Consider the following 15,671-nt stretch of genomic DNA (forward strand, 5'->3'; position numbering starts at 1 on the left):
CCCCACATGGGCCACTGTGAGATGCTCCCTCCACAACTACATTGAAATAACTGCTTGACTTGGAGCAGATGGGTCCTGGAAAAACACAAATAAATAAATAAATAATAAATTAAAAAACAACAACACATAGATTAGGATACAAGTTTTTTGTGCAAAGGGCCAAACAGTAAATGTTTTCAGCATTGCAGTGACCAAGCTCTGCAGGGCACAAGTGGCATGGCCAGCGTGTCAACGAGAGCATGTGGCTGGCATCGGGCTGCAGTTGGCTGGCAGATGGTCTCCTTTTCTAGTTCTTTCTTAGAAAACTTCTGCAGGGGAAGGCCAGCTGTGGCAAAGCAGGCTCTTATCTGAGGCTGGGACATGCTATGGCTTTGAGGGGCTGTTCTGAAGAGGGAGAGGAGGCCCCTGTCCTCCTGGCTGCTTTGTCACGACTGGGTGTGGCTTCTGCCTAATTCTTCTCACCGAGAAATTGGGGCTCCTCTCTGCTGGGCCACCCTCCAAGATAAACTTGCTGTGGGGTCTCTGAGCTGATGGTGAGTAACAGTCACTGGGGCGAGTCCTCGCCTGTCCCTGACAGTGGCCCCTGACCTCCCAAGGCTCTTCATTCTAAGCAAACGAAATGACATGTGAACTTGGTCCTCAGGCATGCTAGGCCTCTTCCAGTGCTCAGCAGCCACGTGGGCTTAAAGAATTAACAGATGGATCATGTTTGTGTCCTCTGGAAGTTTCCACAGGGCAGCACTGAGTGGACGCTTCCGTGAAGTGGTCACCTGACACCTGCGTGTCCGCATGGCCGCCTCAAGGGCCCTGGGCTCATGCACCCTGCTGCATGAGGGTGACCTTTTGGGGTCATTTCCTCCCTCACACCCTCCCCAGGGAGGAAGTGAAGGGCTCCGTGTCTCCACTCCCGGGCTGTCACTGCTAGAGAAGACAGGCTCAAATTGACAGCTTTATTTTAAGCAAAATACAGGCACGTATCAAGGGGAGACCCCACTATGTATCCAAGCACCAGGTAGCCAAGCCCAATGCCCCCACCCAGCCCCTGCCGGCCACCCAGCTGTCAGTGTGGCCTCCCACGGCCGAGTGATGGAAGGTCACAGGTGGGGGGTCCTGCAGGGGGTTCCTCTGTCCATACAGCCCCAGAGTGACTCTCAAGAGCAGAGTCCCCAGCTCAGCCGGGCAAGTTGTACGTGGGGGCAGACCCAGCCTCGCCCCCCACTCCTGGGAGGGGCCCAGGGACAGCCCCTGGGATGGGTCAACAATGGGGTGGTACTCAGCCCCAGCTAGACAAACTCCGGCCCCCTGTCCCGGCTGCTGCCCGGCCCATGGAGCTTCACACTGGTGCACTGGCCGCTGCGGCACTGGGACAGCCCCTCCCAGTTGCCATCCTCCCCGGTGGAGGCCCCCAGTGGCTCCTCACTGCTGCTGTCCCGGGCCTCTTCCACGCTGGCTGCGCTGCCCTGCATCTCCAGAAAGCTGAGGCCATGCAGGCCACCCCCAGACACCGGGGACAATACATCTGGGGCCTCCTCCAGCTCTGAGTCAGAGTCGTTGGAGGCAATGTGAGACTCTGGTGGGTCTGTGAGGGAGACATGAGGAGAGATGGTGAGAAAGAAGGGGGCAACAGAGATGGAGGGAGACGGGGAGAGAGATGGAGAAAGAGAGACAGGGAGAGTTGGAGAGACCGAGGGAGACATGGGGAGTGAGGGAGAGAGGGAGAGATGGAGAGAGAAGGAAAGACAGAGGAAGAGATAGGGAGAGATGGAGAGAGGGAGATGGAAAGAGAGGGAGAGGGAGGGAGAGATGGAGAGAGGGAGGGAGAGGGAGAGGCAGAGACAGGAACCCCACTGGGCACCCAAGTCAGCACCACTCACCTAGGCCCCCATCCCCAGCCTCCTCTTGCAGGGGGAAGGCAGCGCCCTCACTGGTCACCGAGTAGGGCACCTGAAGCAGCACCTCGGCTCGCTGGGTGGCCGTCTGGTCCTACAGGGGTGGCAGGGAGTTCAGGGAGGAACCTGGCATCCAGCCCATCCAAGCTGTGTTTTTTGTCTCGTGAATTAGCCACATTACAAAAGACACTAACAGTTGTCACCACCCACTGCAGCTGAGGACCTGAGGACCCGCGTCACGAAGGGCCCCGGGCACCGGGGGAAGGAACCTAAACCCAGAGCAGCTGCTCAGACAAGAAACAGACAGTACCTGCAGATACCGAAACACTGGGCTTGAAATTAAAACCCAGCAGCAGGGTCAAGTGGCAGGTTGGACCCAGCCAAGGGACAGGAGCCAGTGCTGGGTGAGCTGTTGGGGCCTCGAGGCGTCTGTCCCAGATCTGAGCCCACACTTCATCAGTTCTTTGCTTAAAGGACTGCTCAGAGGCCGCCTCTGACAATGGGGGGAAGCCAGACACCTCCCAGCCCTTCCTCTGTAACCCACAGCAGGCAAACTCCAGCCTCAATAAGGTAACCATGGCCCTTTGCCCTCCCCCAAGGGGACAGCCCTAGGGTCCACATGCAGCCTCACCAGGCCCCCCGCCACTTCCTCGGGCTCCTCCTCAAAGACCAGGCTGTACTGGGTGATAAGGGTCTCCACGATGCGGGCCTGGTGGGGGTAGTCAACGAGGGACGAGAGGGACACGGTGGCCTCGGTAGGCCGAGGCCGCAGCAGCGTGGGCCCGAATACGATCCCCAGGTTCCCGGGTGTCATCTTATTGTCCTGCTCCACTTCTACGATCCTAAGGGGCAGGGGGCAGGAGCGGGTGAGAACGGCTCCCTGGACCCCGACCCCCGGTCCCCTGCCCGGCCCGCCCTCACCTGCGCAGGTGCCGCAGCAGGTACTGCAGTGAGGCCCGGTTCTCGGGCGGCAGGTCACGCATGAGTTCCCGCAGCCGGCCCACCGTAGCCAGGGCGGCAGCCTCGCTCTCGGCCACGTCTGGACGGCCCCGGGCCGCCGCCTTGGCCTCGGCCTCGGCCTTCAGACTGTCCTTGGCCAGCCCCACGAGCTCGTGGTAGAGACGGAAGGAGATGAGCGGCTCGGGAAGCTACGAGGCGACAGGTCGGGGGTCAGCGGCCCTGCCCCAGCCCAGTTCGGTCCTGCCTTGGCCCTGCCCCCGGCCTAGCAGCCCCGCCTCTGCCGGGCACTTGTCCCGCCCCCAGCCCCCAATCAAACCAGCCGCTGCCCTGGCCACGCCCCTAGCATCAGCCCCGCCTCTGCACTGGTCCCGCACTGGTCCCGCCCAACCCGCACTGGCCACACCTCTGCCAAGCACAGGACTGGTCTGACCCAGCATCTGCTCTGCTCCAGCCCCATCGGGCTCACCTGACGCAGGTAGAGTTTGAGGACATTGCTGATGTCGTGAGGTGACGCCTGCGATAGCTCCACCAGCTCCTTGCCGTTCTCGAAGGCCTGGCACAGCTTCTCCACACGCGTCTTCACCCCATTTACGCGGTAGATGCCCTGTGGGTGCTCGCGGTCAGCCTCCTTCCATGCTTACCTCCCTGTGTCCCCAGGACAGACCCCCGCCGCCACCTGGCAGTGATCACCTTGGTGCGCAGCGCCCGCCGCTCTATTTCGCTGACGCATTTCTTGATGATGAAGGGCACTCCGTCATGCGTGCTGCGGGCCGCCTGGCCAAAGTCCTGGCCAAAGAGCTGCAAGCGTCCCTGAAGCTTCTTGTGGCCGCACTGAATGGCCAGGGTCTCCAGACACTTCTTGTGGCAGGCCAGGCAGCACTGGGGGCCGTGCAAAGTGAGAGGACAGCTCTGGGGACCCCTCCCCCCTCTCTGAAGCCCTCAGGAACCCCCCTACACGGCAGCTTCTGAAAGCACAATCCCGATTGTCCCTCTCAGAGTCCCCCGTGTCTGCATGGGACCTTCCTGAGCACATATTCAGGTGCCTGGGCTCCCGTGGTGCCCAGCTGTCCCTGGGGCCCCCACTCACCTCCTCACACTCGGCGCCCTGGAAGTATACATAGCTGTTGCACTCCCGGCACTTGGCTGGCGAGCGCAGCTTCCGGAGCCGGTGCGTACGGGCTGCCTTGGACAACCCCATGTGGCGGAAGGGCCCACTGGGCACAGCCACTGGGAGCTCAGGGGCCATGCCATTGAGATCAGCTAGGGGACAGGACAGATGGTCAGTGTCACCGAGGCAGGTCAGGACCAGGCCCACAGGCCGAGTCCAAACCCCTTTTCGCCCCACTGCAGGGATCAGGGGCCCCCTCACCCTGCTCAAAGGCTGAAGGCCCTGCACTGCCCTCCTGGTCCACCAGCTCCTCACTAGATGACATGGTGCCACTGGACGACATCCGTTCCAACTTCTTAAAGTCCCCTGAGCAGGAAATAGGGGTATCAGACACCCTGAGCCAGAAGGGAGCAGGCCTCCGATCGGCCAGATGCTCCACGGGCCCCGGGCTGGCACATACTCTCCATCACCTGGCCGCATGGCAAGCTCTGCCCCCAGTCAACTGTGTGGGCCCTTCACCTGAGCCAGGGCTGGGGTCCAGGCTGCCCTCAGAGTCTGACATGGAGATGGGCCATGACTTGTGCACCTGGTGTCCGCGCCCACCTGCAGAAGGGGGCGTCTCCAGTGAAGGGCAGAGAATTGCTGCCCGGAGGCCTCGTCCACCCCTCTGCCCCCACCCCTGCCAGGCACTCACCCCTGCGCTCCTTGGCAAGTGCCCCATCGCTGGGCCCACCTTCCTCCGGGGGACTGCCGGTGGCCTCTGCTCCCACAGCATCACCAACGTTGAAGCTGCCCTTCCTGGCTCGCACGACCAGGGACCTGGTGGGACCAACAGCCAGGAGGGGCTGTGAAGGGGGTCACGCTCGTGCCCATATTAGACGGGAAGCCAGCTCCCCAGGTACACGCCCATGGCTGTACCAGGTGTTGGTGGAGACATGGGGCTCAAAGTCGTAGTCCACGTCAGGCTCCTCGTCGCGCTGCAGCTGGCGCACGTGGGAGGCATACTGCTGGCCCGGGTCGTACAGCTTGCTGCTCTCACACAGCATCTGGAAATGCACGGGCAGCGGGGCCGTCTGCATGTGCATCATCTGGTAGTAGGAGATGGTGGCCTGCGGGGCGCGCATGTGGCGGCGTCAGGAGGCTGCGCGGGCAGCAGCCCCACCTTCCCACGGCCGGAGCATGGCGGCACCTGGCACCCACCGACTTGATGGTCTGGTCACTCTGCCGGATGACCTCCTGGATCTGCCGGAGCACCGTCACTTTGGTGTCTTCCAGCTCCTGCTTCTGTGTCTTGGCGTCTGCCACACATGTGCGGTACGTGGCCATGGCTTCCTCTGCCTGGGACAGGGCCGAGGGGTGCACAGTGAGGCCTCAGCCCGGGGTGTAAGCCCCACGCAGAAACCCCGTCAGTAGAAGGAGGGGGCTTTCCTGGCAGGACACACAGCCCGGGCAAAGGCCCAGAGGTGACTGCCACCATGGGGCTTCATCCTCCGCTGTCCCCTCCCCACGTGCCCTCACCTTGTTCTTGGCTTCTTCCTCTAGGCGCCGCCGCTTGTCCAGGGCCTTCGAGGCTGTGCCGCCCGCCCCAGGCCCAGTGCCCGCCTGCTCCTCCTCCGCCTTGGCCACCAGGAGACGGGCCTTGTCGTGATCCTCACAGCGCTGCCCGTAGCCCTGCTTGGCCTTGCGAAGGTTGGACTCTGCCTCTTGCTGCGGGCGTGGGAGTGGGGAGACCGGTTCCAAGCTGTCCTCTAACTGGACTCAGTGTCTCCGCTTTCCCCTTCCTTCCCACCGCGACAGCCAGACACCAAGGCAGGGACCTCCCACCGACATGTCGTGCTGAAATCTCATGGCCCAGTCAGGCAAACCGGCCCCTGCCTAAGCATTAACAGTGGAAGAATAGGGAGTGACACCTACAGCGGGACCCCAGGAGGAACCAGCATCTGCTGTGCCCATTTGACAAGCCAGAAGCTGAGACCCAGCTAAGATCTGAACAAGGCACAGACCATATCACCCTGACACCAATGCCTACCCCCGCCAGAGTGGTGGGTGATGGGCAACGTGTGCTCTCTTTCACTTCCCCTCTTGCAAGAACAGTGTGGCCGCCTAGGCAGGAAGCCAAGAACTCTCTGGATTGGCAAGTGGAGCACTTAGTCAAAACCCATGTGCCTTCCGGGGCCACACCTCACAACCCACACTATCAGAGGCTTAAACATAAAGAAAAGAACTCATACAGGTACTAGGAGAAACCAGGGAGGGGGTACTTCTTTTAAATAACTGCAGTGTGGAGAAGGACTTTCTATGCGAGACACAAAGCCCAGAAAGTATAAAAGACCTGCTGACAATCATGGGTTGCTACCTGGCAAAATAGGCCACAGGTAAATTCAAAAGGCCAAACAATAAACTGGGGTGGGGGGTTCTGTAAGACACATCATCAGGGGCTGAGTTCTCTACTATGTAAGAAGCAGGCCACAGTCCCGTCCAAAGGGAGCAAAGGGTATGGGCAAGAGTTCACAGACGGTGAAAACGTGGCTCTGGCTCAGGCAGATGGTTCGTACACTCACACCCCACCCCGGCTCTCCCCTGTTGGGCACAGATCTGGAATAAATGTTTGGTCACACAGCCGAGAGACGGGCACAAGCTTGTCATAGCAGTGGAGTTTGAAACAGCAGCAGCTCGGCAACAACTAAAATATCCATCAGCCAGGGTTTAGTGAAATAAGCCACATGGCCTCCAGCTGGGCACTGTAAAGGGCTGAGAAAAGGGAGAGGGTGCTTCACGTGGACTGGGATGGATCAAACCTCTGTGGGGTGAGCGCACAAAGAGCAGCACAGGGTGCTCGGCAAGCTGTCATCGAGTGTACAAGAGGTGGGGAGACATGGATTTAATGGTACATGTCAGAGCTGGGCGGGGGTGGGGAGGTGGGAGGATAGCGGAATGGCCCAGAAGGAAAACAAGAGAATAACTTGGAGGGACCTGGCGCATCCACCAGACCTGAGCTTCAGTCTCCCTCCAACCCAGATTTGCTCCTCCCAACTACAGTGGCACCCTTTCTCCCTAGGTCTGAGCCCACAACAGTGGGTGCTGGGGGCCTGGGGACTCCCGTGAGCACTAGGGCTCATGGGGCTGGAGCATCGTTAAGGCAGGACCCACTCCAACCTGTGCTGGCATGGCCAGCCCTACAAAGGCACAGGCCACAGGAAACCACCGCACAGTCTGCGCCTGGGACTGCCATTGCTCAGAGGCCAGCCTGCCCGCCCCCCTGCCTGTCCCCACAGGTACCAGCTTCCTCTGAGCGCGGTGCCACAACTCCTTGATCTCCTTCCTACGCTTCTCGTGCTCAAGCCGCCTCAGGTTCAGGGGCTGGAACAAGACAGGCCGTGAGTGGGGGACCCCAGCACCACCCAACAGCCTGGCTTCCCTGGCACAGCCCACCTGCATGAAGGTCTGGGTCTGCAGTGTGCCCACCGCCTGCACCATGCCGTAGCCAAACTCCAAGTCCTGCTCCAGGGCCAGCGAGTAGATGGACAGGAGGGGCATGTGGGGCTGTGGGGGAGGGGCTTGTGGTCAGGGGACAGCACCTGGCCTCCTGGAAGCCCTCCCTGGTTCCCTTAGCCGCATAGCAGAGACTGGGAGCCCCTTCCCTTCATTCCTCCTTGGAGAGGCCCCTGCCATGTGTCCCGTGACCCCACCTCCTGCATGACGCTTTGTCTGCAGTTGTGGACAATCTTCTGCAGGCCTTTGGCGAAGTCCATTTCTGCTGGGCGGGAAGGGGAGGGGAGTGAGGGCATGGGCGGGGCAGGAGCAGGGGTGAGGAGAGAAGGCAGGGGACGAGGGCCGGGGCATGGGTGTCTGGCCTGAGCACACCCTGGGCCGTTCTCACCTAGCGCCGTGCGTTTCTCCAGGTAGCCTATGAGGTCCTTCATGTACTTGGCCATGTTCTTGGCGTAGTTCAGGGCTGTGTCCACCCCGCCCTCACAGCGCTGCAGCAGCTTGTCCACATCCTCGGGCAGCAGGCAGCCTGCGGGGTGGCCACTCAGCCAGGGCTCCAGCCCCAATCCACCCTCAGCCCCAGTCCTCTGCCCCTCAGTCCACCGGTCAAGCAAGTGCTGGCCTGCCTGTGTGCAGCTCAGGGACTCACCTGCATCACAGTCCTCATTGCTGGGAGGGGTGCCCTCCGTGCCCTGTCCGTACAGGTTCTCCATGGACTGTGCAAGGGGAGACCCCGGTGAGTCCAGCCCCGTGCTGGTCACTGTCTGTTGCCCACCCTGCAGGAGACTGCCACCGCCCTAAGAGGCCACCTCTGCTCACCTGGCTCGGGTCCCCGGGAGGCACCGACAGGAGGGTGCTGCTGTCCACTTCGCCCATAAGGAACTCAGACACACTGCGGGGTGGCGGGGGTCAGGCCCAGAGGCACACGGGCCCACACCCCCGAGCCCCTGCCCCAAAGACCCCCACGCTCACGTGCTACTGAAGGAGACAGCGATGGTCTCCAAGGCCTTCTCAAACTCCCGCTTGTCGGCCTCATTGTTGCATTCATAATGGAAGGCTGGGGGCCAGAGACAAGGAGAAAGGGGCTTAGCCCACTCTGGGAGGTGCCCACCCTGCAACCAACCGAAGGGGGCCCTTAGCCCAGGGGGAACACTGGAGCAAGAGTGCCTTTCAAAACCCATTTCAAACATCCCCTCCTCCAGGAAGCCCTCCTGGGCAGAAAGACCTTACTGCCCTGTCCTGGCCGGCTGACCTTTGACCTTGGCAATGAGGGTGCCTGCAGCGGTGAGCGTCTCCACAGTGTTCAGCAGTGGGTACTTGCAGATGACCTGGCGCATCACTCGTAGGGCCTCGCCCAGGCACTCATGGGCCAGGGGCCGGCGGGCCTCGAGGAGTTCTGCTGGGCAGAGTGGGCATGAGCAGGGAGGGAGGAGCCCGGCCCCAGGGAAAGCCTACCTACTAGTTCCTCAAAGATCTTGTCCCCAGGTGGGGAAACTGAGGCACAGGCGGAAGAGGACAGCTGCCTGAGGCTCACTGTGGGACCTCAGGTGGGGCACTGTCCCTCTCTGGGCTGATGACCAGGGCAACAAAAGTCAGACCTTGGTCTAGGCGGTTCCTTTTGCTCAGAACACTTTCCTTGTACCTTCAGAAAGGAAACTTGCTAGTCCTTCAAGTTCCGTTCTGGTGCCTCCTCCTCCATGCCTCCCACCTGGCCCCTTTCCTTCCCCAACCCCTCAGGGCTGCTCAAGGCTCCGTCCAGCAATCCCTGCCTACCTGGGCACCTGGAGGCAGGCGCCCTATTATTTCACTCTCTACCAAAAGCCACCCCATGAGGCAGGCACTAATGGGGAAGCTGAGGCAAAGAGAGGGGAAGTCATTTCTCAAGGATCATGAAGCTTTTCCATCTACACTATGAAAACGTGAGACCGCCAGGTAGAAAGACCCTGTCTGGCTTTATCTTGAGGTCAATGGGGAACCACAGAAGATGGTAGAGCAAAGGAGGTTTGAGGTCAACTCTGCATCTTAGAACTGTGGCTTCAATATGCCCTCCTCAAATGTTCTTAAAAGCAATGTGAGCCGGCAGATCAGCAGGGGCAAAACACACACCATCGAGTGGGAACAAAACTGTGCAGTGCAGGGAAGGGGTGGGTGGCCCTGGGACCCAGGAGGGCCCGGCGGCCAGCTGGAAGACAGCTTTGACACCTGTGGGCCCTCTGACTCTGTGCCTGGTAAGTGCTGCTCAAAAACATAAGTGGAACCTGAAAATAGGTGCCCTGTCTCTTTTCAATGCTAAGGACCCCCTTTGGATGGCCCGAGATTCCCCCTGGGCCGCCCCAGCCTTGGAACCTGAATCTGTGGCCAACTCAAAAAAATGGAAGGGGCTGCAGGAATCCAGGGAAGCCAGCTCGGAAAAGCCAGGTTATGCACCTTCCCAGGGCGTTCTCTTTCACGGACCCCGCCACTCACATTGGCTGGCCTCAGCCACCTGGGTCCCTGCAGCACCACCCAGGAAGCGGACAGCTAGCTAGTAGGACTCTGGCAAAGCCCAGACATGCCAGCTCAGCACAGCCAAGCCAACCCAAGCGTGTAGCTGCTACTGCGTCCTGAGTGGCCGCCACAAATGCCCCAAGGACCAGGTTCTCCTGGCCAGGCTGGGGAACCCCCGCACCCAGCCCTGTCCCCTCACGTCGGGGCCCAGAGCAACAGTACACTAGGCCCTGGTTCAGCGCTTGGTGCACAGTGCACATGGCTCTGCTGTTGGGGTGCAGGGACTATGAGGGGCAGTCAGGGGTCTTGGGGCCAAACCAGCTCTGGCTGGTCCAGAGGCCCGGCCCCCAACAAGAGAAGCCCTGCTCCAGAAGCCCCAGAATCCAGCTTGCCTAAGCCAGGGTCCTTTGCTCCGCCTGACTCAGGCAGGGTGCAGGAGTCTGGAACCCCAGGCGGCGGGATTCAGGGTGGGGCGTGCCGAGGGCAGGCTGGGAAACTGAGGCCCAGCGCCAAAGCACAGCATGCAAGAAGGCATCGGGAGACCCTGCCTTACCCACGTGCTCCCATCCCCTCTTGGACTGACAGCAAGAGGGTCTTCAAGGCGTGGTGCGCATCACACTGTCCCCACTACAGTCACAATATTTGGAAAACACCTGGCTCCAGTCATTAACCTGGGGAGGATCGTTGCCCGTTTCACAGATAAGGCACCTGAAGCTTGGAGAGGGCGGCAGCTGGCCCAGGGTCTCACAGCTGGGTAAACAGGGGCAGCACCAGGCCTGGAACGAACATCCTCTCTGCTCAGGCCCTTCCCCCAGCTTAGGATGCCCCAGGTGCAGAGAAGGGCATCCCCACCCCATCCAGACACCCTCCCCAGACACCCCTTAGGACTCAGCCCCACCCAGGCCTGGCCTCCAAGGAAGTGCCAGGAAAGGAACCGAGATTAGAGTTTCCCCAGGAAACAGCTCTGGCCTCGGCTCTGGGACCAGATAACCCTGGAGGCTCCCACCCCCACCCAGCAGGGCTGGTCTCTGCACAGAGCCCCTAGTTAGTGCCCTGAAGGTGCAGAGGCTGCAGACTGAGGTTGGATCTGGCTCTGGCCCCTCCCTAGCTGGTCAGGGCCCCACTGCAGGCCTCAGTTTCCCTGTCTGTAAAACCGGCACCTGGGAGGAGTGGGTTAGAGTATTTGGCAGAGCCCTGGTACTGCGATTTCTAGGAGAGTGGGCAGTGCACGAGATGCTGTGCCTGCCCACCAGGGCTGCCAGGGACAAACAGGAAACAGATGAAAATAACTCAGCAGGAAGCCAGGCTGTCAGTCGAGTGGAGGAGAAAACGGAACTGCCATCCCACAGGCTGCTCACGCCTGTAGCTCACAAGCCGTCCTATCCCTTGTCCCTTCTGACTCTCCCCATCCAGACCTCAGCTTGCCTCCGGTCCACCTCGGCCCAACACACAGATCTGACTTTGCCCTACTTCTGCTCTAACATCTCCTGTGACTCCCCACTTCCCTCAGGATAACGTTACCCAGGGTCCTTCTGCCTGACGTCCTCCATGCCGTCAGCCTCAGACAGCTCATGCACCACTGACACCAAATCTTGTTCCCCCCAATGCAACTTCACCTCATGTATCTGAGCCTGTGTACATGACATTTCCTCTGCCTCAATGCCTTTCCCTCCTAGTTGCCACCGCACTGCCATACACCCCTCAGAGCCTGAGCAACCGTGGCTTCTTCCATGAAGCCCTCCCTGCAACCCCCTTCTGAGCCTCCCCAAGTCCGTCCCTCTGCCCTGCCTTGACCCCCCCAGGGTTTGGGACATGTGCATTTGGCTCTGCCTTCCACCCAGGCCTCCGTGTCCCTGCCGGCTCTCACCATCATGCAAAACACATTCCTTCAGCTTCTCCAGGCCCTCAGCAAAGCGGGCCACATCCGCCAGAAGGTGAGAGATGTCCTCCACAGCGTCTGCGCAGGGCCCCTCGATGGGAGGCTCAGCAGGGCTGGCTGCTGTCAGTGGGCTGCGGTGGCCCCGGCCTAGTGTCCAGGAACTGGCGCCTGACAGCGGGAAGCCAGCAGCGCTGGCATGGCGGCTTAGGCTGGTGGGCCTCTTGAGTGTGCCTGTGGCCTTGGCATTGCAGGCCACGCTCAGTGGCTCCAGGCTGGGTCCCAGGTACACAGTATCGGACCCATCTTTCCTGGGCAGCTCCTGGTGATGGGGGGGGGGTGGTATAGCAGGTGCTCTGGCCCAGACACTACCTCAGTTTCCCCAGAAGTGAAGTGAAGCTCTGGAGGGTCTTCAGCCTCACCCCACAGGGGTCAAAAGCCAGAGGTCAGAGGGCTGAGATTTGGGGCCGTGCCCCCCCCACACCTGTTACCCAACATCCTCTTCCCCAGAGCTTTCACAAACAACGGTCTCTGCCCAAACCACAGCCAGGGGCGGGGCCTGCGGGGGCGCGGGCACCCCACTTCCTGGCGGGGGGAGGGAGGGCCAGAGGAGGGTCTCAGCTCTGTAGCCCCCCTCAGGCTGCTGCAGACACACCTACTCCCTGGTAAAGATACCTCTGTTGATTCCTATACCCTAAGAGTCCCGGAGACTCCTGAGTCCCATGGATACCCCCAAACTGTGCAGACCCCCTGGGCCCTGGAGGCCCTACACCCAGGGATCCTGTTAGAGGTTCTGCTGCACTCTAAACCGTCCGCCCCAATGGCTGGGCCATATCTCTCACGTCTAATGGCGCTGGAGCCCTCAAACTGCCTGAGACCCCATTCTACAGAGCCCCGGACTCAATAACCCGCCACCCTGGCACTCTACACCCAGTTCCTGGGCCTTCAGTGGGCCCTGGACAGGACAGGGGTGGCACTGGCCATCCCAAAGGGCTCCTACCATGAGCTGAACGTCAGTGTCCCCACCGGTCCTGCCTGGCCCTTGCAGTCCCGCCTGGTGGGGACTGTAGCTGGCTTGAGCCCCCCGCCACCGGACCAGCATGTTGCTGCCAGGCCTCTGCCCTGCTGCCCAAGCAGAGGGTGCGTCCCCGCCCGCTCCACCTCCCCAAAGAGGCTCACTCACCCCAGAGGGCTGCGGGCTGGGGCTTCCCGCCCGGTTCTTTTTCGAGATGGAAGGGGTTTTCATGAGTTCGCGCTTCTTCCTGGAGAACATGGTGGGGCCGGCCCAGAAGCCCAGGCGGGTGGGCTGGGGGTGGGCAGGCCAATGGGTCTCAGCGCAGTAGCTCCTGGAGCTGACCACCTTAGGACCACATTGTCACCAGCCACCCCTTCCCCAGCTGTCAGGCCCACGTGACGAGCCCAGCCCTCATTGGCGGGCCCTCCCCCCACAGGAAAAGGCCTCCGGAGGTGGTGACGCAGACCCACCCCCCATCCATCCCCGCCTCAGCCTGCCCCTCCGCAGAGTGGGCTTGAAGGTGGGGTCCCAGGCACCGCCCCCAGCCCAGGCCCCACCTCCAGCTTCCACTTTCCCAAGCTCTGCACGCATTGGACTGGGCACTGGCACTTGGCACTGGTGCCCCTGCAAGCACAGGGGAAGCACGCTGTGGCTGACTGCACAGGTTTTGACCCTCACTTAGACACACAGATGCAACCAGGAGTACAGACAGGGGCACAATGACATGCGAGCATGATTACACTCAGGAGCAGAGACACTGACACACACACACACAGACACTGACACACAGGGACACTGACACACACACAGGGACACTGACACACACACAGACACAGGGACACTGACACACACACTGACACACACACAGACACAGACACACTGACACACACACAGGGACACTGACACACACAAACACAGGGACACTGACACACACAGGGACACTGACACACACACAGACACAGGGACACTGACACACACAAACACAGGGACACTGACACACACACAGACACACACACACACACACACAGGGACACTGACCCTTGAGGATACAGACACACAGTGTCGCAGGGACACAGTGACACTCGCAGGGACACCGACACACAGGGATGCACAGACACTGACTTTCAAGGACGCTGACACAGAGGGATGAGGGACACAGAGATACTGACACACAGGAACACGGAGACATTGACACACAGGGACACGGGGACATTGACACACAGGGACACTGACACACAGGGATATGGGGACATTGACACAGGGACACGGGGGCACTGACACACAGAGACACAGGGGCACTGACTCATAGGGACACTGACTTGCAAGGACACTGACACACAGGGACACGAAGATGCAATGACACTCACAGGGACACTGATACACGGACACAGAGACACTCGCAGGGACACTGACAGACAGGTATGCGAGGACACAGGGACACTGACACAGAGGGGCGCAAGGACCAAGGGACAATGATGCACAAGCACAGTGACTCACGGGGACACTGATACACAGTGATGCAAGTCACTCGGATGTAGGGACACAGGGACCATGGGATGCACAGACGGAGAGACACTGAAATATAGGTACGCAGAGATGCAGAGGTACAGTAACTCTCAGGTACACTGGGACACAGGGACACAGGACACTGGGATGCAGAGACACTGACATGCAGGGACACAAGGACAAGACTCACACATATGCTCAGACTCCAGGAAGCTCCACGGATTAAATGGGTGACCCGGAACTTTGCACTCAAACCCGGGACACAGACACCCTTCCTCTAGACCCCTTTTCTCACTGGTGTGGTTGCCCCAAAGTGCCCTGGCAATGGCCCCCTGCAGGGCTTGGGCCATGCAGGGCATAGTGGGTCACCCCCTTAGCCTAGTGCCTGCATTGGCCTCAGTTCAGCTCCCCACCCACACCATACAATCCAGGGACACACAGGCCAACCACCGACACGCTGACAGCAGGGCTGACAACGCCTAAGGCTGCCACCCACCCACCGGCTAACCGCCCTGTTCCCAGCTTCAGCCAATAGGTGGGGCTTCAGCCATGATCCCCACCTCCCTCTGCGCTCCGTGGACTCCCATCTCCTCCCTTCATGACTACCGATTCTTGGGGCCCCCCACCCAGTCTGAGCCTTCTCTGCCCCCCTTGTGGAGTCCCACCCCCAATCCCCAACCCTTTTACCCAACACGGGAACTCGGGAGCTTACTGAGCTCAGGTGAGAGCAGTGGATCTCCAGGGCACACGGGCCACAGCCCCTCATGCCAAAACCAGCTCTACAGGCCTGGGTCCATGCACAAACCCAGCCTAGAAGTCGCCTGAGGGTCTTCTGCCCACCACTCATTGCTCTGGGGCCGGGATCAGGAGGTGAGGGCTGGCTGGCAGGCTTCTGGCCTGGTGGGAAGGCCAGAGGTCCGGGCCACCGGCACTGGGCTCCTCTAAGCTATCCCAGACATTCCTGAGCCCTCACCTCAGGCCCACTTCATGGCCAGGCACTCAGGTACCACCCTCAGGCACCAGACCCATGTGGCACTCGGGGACCCTAGAGACCAGTGTCTGGGCTCTTATCTCCCCGGGCCCACCAGAGGTTTTTGCAGCTGGGGGTCCAGTCAGCTGGTTCTCACCTGTACTGTGAGTTGTCTGTGTCTGCAAGCCCACACGTGCTCATACTCAAGCTGGATCCAGCTGTGTGCACAGAGCTATCTGTGAGCTATCTGTGTACATGCATGTCACCTAGCACAGGCACAGGCACAGTTTCACACAACGGTTTTAATTTTATTTATTATTATTTTTTAAATATTTTATTGGGGAAGGGGAACAGGACTTTATTGGGGAACA

At 60.3% G+C, this 15,671-nt stretch overlaps 1 protein-coding gene across 7 annotated transcripts; it reads right to left on the bottom strand.

Moving 5' to 3' along the window:
* Positions 1 to 936: 936 nt before the first annotated feature.
* Positions 937 to 13,233, bottom strand: ARHGAP45 (Rho GTPase activating protein 45). Of its 7 annotated transcripts, none has more exons than XM_033134656.1 (23): positions 12,993 to 13,228; positions 11,801 to 12,131; positions 8,699 to 8,842; positions 8,419 to 8,503; positions 8,266 to 8,338; positions 8,096 to 8,162; positions 7,838 to 7,975; positions 7,647 to 7,711; positions 7,390 to 7,500; positions 7,237 to 7,317; positions 5,476 to 5,664; positions 5,158 to 5,295; positions 4,876 to 5,066; positions 4,652 to 4,776; positions 4,477 to 4,560; positions 4,219 to 4,323; positions 3,937 to 4,109; positions 3,540 to 3,728; positions 3,316 to 3,453; positions 2,811 to 3,037; positions 2,509 to 2,731; positions 1,875 to 1,983; positions 937 to 1,579 (listed from the first exon to the last, which is right to left on the bottom strand). In XM_033134656.1, exons 1-23 carry the CDS (start codon positions 13,080 to 13,082, stop codon positions 1,284 to 1,286), a joined length of 3,372 nt encoding a protein of 1,123 aa, XP_032990547.1. In that variant the 5' UTR covers positions 13,083 to 13,228; the 3' UTR covers positions 937 to 1,283. The 7 variants fall into 7 exon arrangements, 6 of the variants coding, with proteins under 6 accessions (XP_032990547.1, XP_032990548.1, XP_032990546.1 ...); XM_033134657.1 differs by having other exon boundaries at positions 2,521 to 2,731; positions 12,993 to 13,227; XM_033134655.1 differs by having other exon boundaries at positions 4,691 to 4,776; positions 7,237 to 7,500; positions 12,993 to 13,229.
* Between the last annotated feature and the right edge of the window lie 2,438 nt (positions 13,234 to 15,671).

The sequence above is a fragment of the Rhinolophus ferrumequinum genome, chromosome 18 (assembly GCF_004115265.2).
Source record: "Rhinolophus ferrumequinum isolate MPI-CBG mRhiFer1 chromosome 18, mRhiFer1_v1.p, whole genome shotgun sequence".
Classification (NCBI taxonomy): Eukaryota; Metazoa; Chordata; class Mammalia; order Chiroptera; family Rhinolophidae; genus Rhinolophus; species Rhinolophus ferrumequinum.